At 48.9% G+C, this 9695-nt stretch overlaps 1 protein-coding gene across 2 annotated transcripts; it reads right to left on the bottom strand.

The window, feature by feature from the left end:
* Nucleotides 1-1048: 1048 nt before the first annotated feature.
* On the bottom strand, nt 1049-9406 carry LOC144733619 (uncharacterized). Of its 2 annotated transcripts, none has more exons than XM_078615639.1 (2): nt 9288-9406; nt 1049-3325 (listed from the first exon to the last, which is right to left on the bottom strand). In XM_078615639.1, exon 2 carries the CDS (start codon nt 3294-3296, stop codon nt 1884-1886), a length of 1413 nt encoding a protein of 470 aa, XP_078471765.1. In that variant the 5' UTR covers nt 3297-3325; nt 9288-9406; the 3' UTR covers nt 1049-1883. The 2 variants fall into 2 exon arrangements, with proteins under 2 accessions (XP_078471765.1, XP_078471767.1); XM_078615641.1 differs by having other exon boundaries at nt 9298-9406.
* Between the last annotated feature and the right edge of the window lie 289 nt (nt 9407-9695).

Below are 9695 nucleotides of genomic sequence, written 5' to 3'. Positions count from 1 at the left end.
CTTGTCGTTTAATGGCCCTCCCCATTTCACATATTCCTCCTGTGCTTGTGAGGAGTAGAGGCTGTTTTCAATATTTAATGAAAAAAAATATATGTATAATTACAAAAATGTTGGCCTAGTTATTCTTAATATTAATTTTTGAAAAACAGGGCATAGATACAACACCGGCCATTCCCCTGTTAATGAAGGGCTGTTGTAGGTACAGTAAATATTCATTAATGCATTAACCACGTTTCTTTTAACGTTATGTGTTCATACTATTGGTAGTATGAGAATAGGGTTTCCCCTTTTTTCTGACAACAAAACAGCTGTGTTAAGATGTTAAAACGCCAAACTGAAACCTTTTACAAGGCATCATGTCTGCATTAACCACAATATTTGTGGTCAGAATGCAAAGATAGACAAAAACTGATGCCAGATTTGGAATCAGCACCCAAAAATTACCTTAAAACCGTTGGAATACCTTATGCCAGAAAAAGTGTGTTGACCAGTGTTATCAAAGTACGGTTTTTGTTTGTATTCTGACTACAAGTATTGTGGTCAATGCAGACATGATTCCTTGTAGAAGGTTTCAGTTTGGTGTTTTAACATCTTAACACAACTGTTTTGTTGCCAGAAAAAAGGGGAAAACCTACTCTCAAATTTTGGTACTGGCAAAGGAGGTCACCATGATGTTGGTAGTATCTTTACGTATTCATATCCATCGTTCAAATATTATATAAGTTAAATTTTTGGGGTGAAAATGGGTTAACTTGAGGTCCTGTCGTAAAGGATTAAGCCTTTAACGTGCATTTCCTATAGTTGCTTAACGACCAAATCACTTAACAATAAATATTTACTGTACCTACAACAAAAATCTTACCTTGGGCTAAGAGAGATTTCTCCTGTATTGGTCCAATTTTGTTTCAGAAATGCATTCAAATTTTTGTAACTTACATTTCATTGAAATGAAGTTGTTAGGTAAACTACCCCCTGTGATTAAAACTAAAACTATACCCTAAAATCAAAACGGGGCCACCCCCTCTAAACCCCCCCCCCCTCCCCGATATCTTAGTTTTAAAAAAAGACTGACAAATGTTCTGGTAATAATAATTATTTTAGTATATGTGGTGTTTAGAGGTCAAGAGAGAAAGAAAATTGAATGCGTTTTTGTCACCAGGGGTGGCTGGGCAGTCCCATGTGGAAATGTTTGCATCGGCCGCGGAGGCCAAATTATTTTTAAATAAACCGCCGCGCGACGAATCACACCTCCAATCAGCACGGTTGGCTACGTATGGTGCGAAAGAAGTTGAACATATGAAAAAAAAATACAAAGATCCCCCGTATATCCCGTAACAGACTGTTGGGACAAGTGCCATTAGCCAGCACCTATGAAGGCCAGCAACCACGCCCGGCTGCCTTTTGTCTCCCCAGCGACGATGTTTACACATCGCATCAGGTACTCATTTCATGCCGTGTAGACCTAGGGGAGGCTTAGATAATCGTCACCGGTGTTGGCCGTGAGCGGGGATCGAACTCGGGTCACCGGGTTATTAGCGCAGCGTAGTGATAACCGCTGCACCACCGCCCCCCATGCACACACAGACACGCACACACTCACATTCCTGGTGCTTCTGCACAGATCGAAAGGGGTCTGTCCTCTGCTCCACGTGATCCACCCTCCACCCTCTTGTCTCGACCCCATTCTTTAGCGATATTTCCACGCCAACGGCGGTCCATGGCTGTCCGGCGTCTTCCTCCCATCTCCACGTCGTTCGCATCGACCTCGACATCGCTTCTCAAACGAGGGCCTCATCCTTCCAGTTCCCGTTTCGCGACCGACAGGGAGACCGAGCGATCTTGAGCTCCGAGTTTTAACTTGACCCCTTCCCCTTAGCCGAGTCTCAACTGGGGATTTCCTCCGGTTCCTGCTTCACACTCAACAGGGAGACGGAGGAGTCCTGAGCTCCGCGTTCCAACTTTACCCGCGGCTCCGTCTCGCTCCCGTGGCAATCCTCGGGCTCCCGCTTCACGATCGGCAGGGAGGGGGGGCGGCACGGAACAACCTCGCCACCGGGCTCCACCTTCACCCCCGGCCACGCCTCGAAGCCTCCGACGTCCCCTTCCCGTTCCTCCTTCACCTTCGCCGAGGACACGTCTCCGCCTCCGCTATCCGCCTTCATTACCCGCGAGCGCGTCCCGACGAAGCCGGCGGGCTTTTCCCGGCGTTCTTCTTCCGTTGCGGCGGGCGCGGGAGGAGGAGGGCTCGCCGCCGCCTCTCCGGGGAAAGTGGCGCGCTCACCCCCAGAGTCAGGCGGCTCCGCTAGGGCGGCCGTCGCGACCTTGCGCGCGATGCACTCGCGACGCATCCTCCTCGTCACCCTCCCTCCGTCCGCTGCGTCCGCGCTTCCGGCGTCGGGGGAGCCGCCCGACGGCGTCGACGCCTCGGCGCCCTCGCCGCAGGCGCTCTCCCTCGCGTGGACCCTCTTGTGGACGACGAGCGTGTGGGAGCGAGCGAACGTCTTCGCGCACACCGTGCACCTGTACGGCCTCTCTCCCGTGTGGATCCTGCTGTGCGTGGAGAGGGTCCCCGGATCTGCGAACGCCTTCGCGCACACCGTGCACGCGTAGGGTCTCTTGCCCGTGTGGGTCCTCCTGTGCACGCTCAGGGCCCACGAGTCGGCGAATGCCTTTCCGCACGCGTCGCACACGTAGGGCTTCTCGCCCGTGTGGATCCTGTTGTGGATGACGAGCGCCCCCGAGCGAGCGAACCGTTTTCCGCACGTGTCGCACCCGTAGGGCTTCTCGCCCGTGTGGATCCTGTTGTGGACGAAGAGCGTCCCCGAGAGAGCGAACCGTTTTCCGCACGTGGCGCACCCGTAGGGCTTCTCCCTCGTGTGGATCCTCTGGTGGTTGCGGAGCTGCTCCGAGCGCGTGAACTCCATCCCGCAGACGGTGCAGTGGAAGGGCTTGCCGCCGGCGTGCGTCTTTTGGTGCTCGTGAAGATCCTTCGAGCGGTTGAACGCCAGTTCGCAATCGGTGCACTTGTAGGGCTTCTCCTCGGCGTGCGCCGCTTGGTGCTCGCGGAAGACCTCGGCGTCGATGAACACCTTGCCGCACTGGGAGCACTTGTGCGACTCGCGCGCGTCGTGCGTCGCCTGGTGCTCGATGAAGACGTTCAGTGTGTCCGTGTTGAACGGGCAGTGGGGGCACTGGAAGAGCGTGGGCTCCGTCCACCCCCTGTGCCGCTTCATGTGGTCCTCCAGGGCAGGCAGGCTGACCACGAGCCACTTGCAGATCGGGCAGAAGATCTTCATCTCTCCGTCCGTTCTGTTCCGCGTAGGCACTGGGGCACGCAGGGAGGCAGGCGGAAATTCCTTCCTTTTACATGTTCGACACAACGGGTAGGGTTACGTTCCTAAAAGCCGCCGCGTTTGGCAATGCCAAGGCCTCGTGGTGAATGGGGGACTAGGACAACAGGCTTCCATGTTCACACTCGCCGAAGCCTAAGTAACGTTGTGCCATTCATACTCTTTGGTTCTTTCGGTAGAGTCAGGGAGGTAGAAAAAATAATGGCTCACGACGTTTCGATCGCAACACAAGCATTCCCACCACCATCCATCCCAGAAGAACTCCCTCATCAAGACTCTATACCATAGAACCCAATGCATCTCCAACCAGGAACACATTGCCAGTGAACTCAAACACGTACGCCAAGCTCTTAAGGCTAATGGTTACTCCGACTACACAATCCGTAAAGCCATCACTCCAACCATCAAGAAGGATCCTGTTGAGGACCCTTTCAAAACCATCACCTTACCCTACATTGCTGGGGTCACAAAAAAGATCTCCAAAATCCTGATTAAACACAAGATTCAGGTCCGATTCAACACAGTACATAAAATCCGTGATCTGGTCCCGTCTGTAAAAGACGTGGTTCCAGACATACAGTACCCTGGCGTCTACAAACTAAGTTGCCTCTGTGGTAGCAGTTACATTGGAGAAACCAAACGACATGTCTCGGACCGCATCCGTGAACATAAAGCAGACCTGAAACACGGTAGGACAAACACCTCAGCCGTGGCAGATCACTGTTACAATTCAGTGGGCTCACATGACATTGACTTCTCCAAGACAGAGGTTCTCTGCAAGTCATCTGGCTACCATGAGAGATTCGTTCATGAGGCGATCCACATATACAAACACAGAGACAATTTCAACCGAGAAGATGGATTCTGGCTCAGCAATCATTGGAAGGACGTAATAAACCATTTCGGATCTTAACTGATTGTTGTTCACGTTTACGGTGACTTTCAGACCGCAGTCCACTCACTGGCATTGACTGTGTATCTTGTGTTCTCCACAGGGAATGCATTATTTGCTCCGCTGCGGGTCTCCTTTCATCGCTCTCCCATTGACATGTTTCATTGCTTCTACATACTATTAACATTCCCTCCCTTTGTTAATGCTACCCCCTACCCCCTCCCTTTGATGCTGCTAATCCTGCATAATGCATGGGCATAATATGACTATGAAACCGCCCCGCCCACCTCCTACGCATTTTCCATGAATATGCTAAATTCCTCTTGATATGCACATTCTTTTGTTAAGGCGCTCTTCTTACACCTCCAACCCAGCTTATATATAAGCTCCAAGCTTGGCAGTGTCTCATTCTTCACCTGAAGATGGCTGCTTGCGTTGTAGCCGAAACGTCGTGAGAATTATATTATTATGTTTTATTTTTATTATTTTATTACTTCCCTTCTACGTGACTTTACCGAAAGAACCAAGAAGATGAATCCCTGCAGTCACGAAAGCTTTAAATCGAAATATAACCGCCTCTACGGGGAGGGATTCCACATAACTTTGAGATCCTTCAACAAGCTCCGTGATAAGAAGGCTCAGCTAATCGAGTCTCTCACCTTTCTGAAGAGATACCGCGACTCTAAGGTAATACCAAACGCATTTACACTAACATCTGCTGCTGTAACTTCTTCTAATGCTAAACGAATTCTGTCTAGAACTAGCTTAGCTCTTATCTCAGAGAAAATCAGACTTACGCGCACCGATCTTGATCAGTTAGACAAGACACTCTACAAATCACACTTATCTTTGAGTGCAACAATGTCCACATCAGATTGGGAACATGTAGACAAAATGACAAGCTCTTCAGCTGCCGCTATGTCGAACAAATGTAAGGACAACTTGATTTCCAAATTCAACCGCCTCTCAAACAAGAGACCGGACCCAAACATAGAAAAGCTAGACGTTAACAAAGTCGTAATTAATCGCAGTAACAGTTCTATTTCTGGTCTGAAATCCGTTTTAAAAGGACTAAACTTTGCAGTCACACCTAGACACATACCAGTTAATGATATAATTGCCCGAGTAGATGTAGCTCTCAAGGGCCTGAGTCACATCGCTGCAGACGTAGCAAGATCTGAAATCTCTGCAACCCTCAAAAACGCTAAGATGCCTGCTAGCAACATCAACAAAGATGAGCGTTTTGAATTAGCTCAATTAAAAAAGAGGGATGACATTGTCATCCTCTCAGCCGACAAAGGCAATGCCACTGTCATCATGGACAAAATAGAATACAACAACAAAATTCAAGAACTACTCAACGATGGCAGCTATACAAAAATAAAAAGAGACCCCAACAACAGCCTCGTCTCCAAAACCAACAAAATCATTTTTGCTTCAACCGCATTAATTGATCAGACCAAACAGTTCTCGTTGAAACCTTCTGCAGCCAGGCCACCAAGATTATACGGCTTGCCAAAGATACATAAAGAAGATACACCTCTTCGTCCCATTGTCTCTACTATCAACTCCCCCACCTACAAACTGGCTCGTTTTTGTCTGAAATCCTACGGCCTTTCACTGGAAAAACCACCTCTGCGGTACTAAACTCTACTGACCTGGTATCGACAATCAAGGGGATTTCCCTGTCCCCAGACGACCTGCTTGTCAGTTTTGATGTGGTTTCCTTATTCACCAAAGTTCCTGTACCTGACACCATCGCAATCATTGAAGACTTGGTTCATAAAGGACTGAATACTGGGGTACCCCCCCTGGTGAGACACTGCTTAACCAATACATACTTCACCTGGAATGGAACTTTCTACAAGCAACCTGAGGGCACCCCAATGGGCTTCCCCCTATCTCAGGTTGTAGCCAACATTTTCATGGAGAAATTTGAGACTGACGCCATACAGACTGCCACTCTACACCCGACCTTATGGAAGAGGTACGTAGATGACACTTTTGTCATCTGGCCACATGGCCGGCCTGCTCTAGACCAATTTCTCGACCACATCAATTCCATACACCCAGCCATCATATTCACCATGGAAGTCGAAAAAGATGGCAAGCTACCCTTTTTGGATGTCCTAATTAAAAGGAGACCTGATGGTTCAATGAGCCATTTTGTCTACAGGAAAGCCACCCATACGGATGCCTACCTGAAACTGGATTCCCACCACCATCCATCCCAGAAGAACTCCCTCATCAAGACTCTATACCATAGAGCCCAATGCATCTCCGACCAGGAACACATTGCCAGTGAACTCAAACACGTACGCAAAGCTCTTAAGGCTAATGGTTACTCCGACTACACAATCCGTAAAGCCATCACTCCAACCATCAAGAAGGATCCTGTTGAGGAGCCTTTCAAAACCATCACCTTACCCTACATTGCTGGGGTCACAAAAAAGATCTCCAAAATCCTGATTAAACACAAGATTCAGGTCCGATTCAACACAGTACATAAAATCCGTGATCTGGTCCCGTCTGTAAAAGACGTGGTTCCAGACATACAGTACCCTGGCGTCTACAAACTAAGTTGCCTCTGTGGTAGCGGTTACATTGGAGAAACCAAACGACATGTCTCGGACCGCATCCGTGAACATAAAGCAGACCTGAAACACGGTAGGACAAACACCTCAGCCGTGGCAGATCACTGTTACAATTCAGTGGGCTCACATGACATTGACTTCTCCAAGACAGAGGTTCTCTGCAAGCCATCTGGCTACCATGAGAGATTCGTTCATGAGGCGATCCACATATACAAACACAGAGACAATTTCAACCAAGAAGATGGATTCTGGCTCAGCAATCATTGGAAGGACGTAATACACCATTTCGGATCTTAACTGATTGTTGTTCACGTTTACGGTGACTTTCAGACCGCAGTCCACTCACTGGCATTGACTGTGTATCTTGTGTTCTCCACAGGGAATGCATTATTTGCTCCGCTGCGGGTCTCCTATCACCGCTCTCCCATTGACATGTTTCATTGCTTTTACATACTATTAACATTCCCTCCCTTTGTTAATGCTACCCCCTACCCCCTCCCTTTGATGCTGCTAATCCTGCATAATGCATGGGCATAATATGACTTTGAAACCCCCCCGCCCACCTCCTACGCATTTTCAATGAATATGCTAAATTCCTCTTGATATGCACATTCTTTTGTTAAGGCGCTCTTCTTCCACCTCCAACCCAGCTTATATATAAGCTCCAAACTTGGCAGTGTCTCATTCTTCACCTGAAGACGGCTGCTTGCGTTGTAGCCGAAACGTCGTGAGAATTATTTTATTATGTTTTATTTTTATTATTTTATTACTTCCCTTCTACGTGACTTTACCGAAAGAACCAAGAAGGTGAAGGGTTAGTTGAATTTATCCAACAACAAAAAATGTGGCACTCTGGCGTGTCGCAGCATTGTAAATGAAGCACTGCTGAGAAAGTCACCGTGTCTGCTCAGCAACCCATGACCACCACTCATCTGTGGATTTGTCGCACGGCAATGTGAAGCGACAATGTGGACTTCCCACCGGTCTTGGCTAAGCCAAACTAAACGATGTTCCCTTACTTCTAGATTTGAAGTTTTCGTGACTGCAAGGATTCATATTCTTGGGTTTTTTCGGTAAAGTCACGTAGGTAAAAAAACACAACACAAGCCTCCGTCTTCAGGTGGAACCGTCACAGCACGATTGCTGTATCTTACTTGATACAGCAATCGTTAGCGCTACGCTGCATCTTACTTGATACAGCTATCGTGCTGTGACGGTTCCACCTGAAGACGGAAGCTTGTGTTGCCTCCGAAACGTCGTGATTTTTATTTTATTTTTATTAATTAAAACTAAAATTACCTACGTGACTTTACCGAAAAAAACAAAGAATATGTTCCCTTACTCTTTGGTTATTTCGGTAAAGTCACGTAGGTGGAAAAATAAAAAATAATAAAAATAGAAAAAATCTAATTTTAATTTGTATTATTTTTCTTTTTTCACCGACGTGACTTTCCCGAAAGAACCAAAGAGTATGGATCCTTGCAGTCACGAAAAATTCAAATCTAAGATGTTCCCTTGTTACCAGGTGCAAGGCCCCAGCTATGGGGTAGCTCTTTCTCACAAGCGCCTGCGGCCGTCGCAGATGACAGCCCAATGACGAAGTGGCTTATCCTGCGGACATTTATTTTTCCGCCAAATACTCTCTGAACGTGGAGGGGGAAAAAAAACGGAGGACCCGGAGATAAATCCACGCTGACCACGGTGAGATACATGTAAAACTCCAAATATACAGCAGCAGCAGGCGTCAGGGATGGGATCAAACACAACCTCCTGTACACCAGGCGAGGTAGTCAACATCCCGTAGCCACCGTGATGATGATAAGAGAGAGATACGCAAACTCCAAATATACAGCAGCAGGCGTTGTCATGGTCAGGATCGAATCAACGACCTCCTGCACACCAGGCGAGGTAGTCAACATCTCCTAGTCACCGTGATGATGATGAGAGAGAGACACGCAAACTTCATATATACAGCAGCAGCAGGCGTTAGGGTCGGGATCGAACCCACGACCTCCTGTACACCACGCGTGGTAGTCAACATCCCCTAGCCACCGTGATGATGATAAGAGAGACACGCAAACTCCAAATATACAGCATCAGGCGTTGTCATGGTCAGGATCGAACCCACGACCTCCTGTACACCAGGCGAGATAGTCAACATATCCTAGCCACCGTGATGATGATGATGACAGAGACACGCAAACTCCAAATATACAGCAGCAGCAGCAGGCGTCGTTAGGGTCAGGATCGAACCCACGACCTCCTGTACACCACGCGAGGTAGTCAACATCCCCTAGCCACCGTGATGATGATAAGAGAGACACGCAAACTCCACATATACAGCAGCAGCAGGCATGGTCAGGGTCGGGATAGGACCCACGACCTCCTGTAGACCAGGCGAGGTAGTCAACATCTCCTAGCCACCGTGATGATGATGATGAGATTCCTCACCACCGCTCACCGGGAATTCCTCACCACCGCTCACCGCAGCGAGTCTCGCACACGGAACGGGTGACGTCACTCACTCGCAGCCCCACCGCGCGCGTGACGTCATCGCGCCCGAAGATGGCTGGGTGACGTCACGCGCGGGATGGATGGGTGGGGGGCGGAGGGAGGTTCAGCTGGAGACGGTAATATGACGTCATCTATCGCGCTCGATGTGCACCTGGCCTGGCACGGGCGCCGTGGAGACGTCACCGTCGCTCAGGGTACGGGTAGGGGGATCTTTGTCTTTGTAGCGGTTACGTCACTCGCATCCAGCCCCTTCGTGACGTCACCCTACACCCCCCCCCACCCTGGCAGGCGCGCCGGTCTGACGTCGTGTCGTCATTCTCGCCGCGAGCGTGACGTCACGTCACT

This window comes from Lampetra planeri, chromosome 48 (assembly GCF_965212315.1).
Source record: "Lampetra planeri chromosome 48, kcLamPlan1.2.h2, whole genome shotgun sequence".
Classification (NCBI taxonomy): Eukaryota; Metazoa; Chordata; class Hyperoartia; order Petromyzontiformes; family Petromyzontidae; genus Lampetra; species Lampetra planeri.
This window is presented reverse-complemented; position numbering and strand designations above follow the sequence as displayed.

Coding starts and splice junctions, on each gene's coding strand:
- LOC144733619 (XM_078615639.1), bottom strand. CDS start 3,296: ATGAAGATCTTCTGCCCGATCTGCAAGTGGCTCGTGGTCAGCCTGCCT.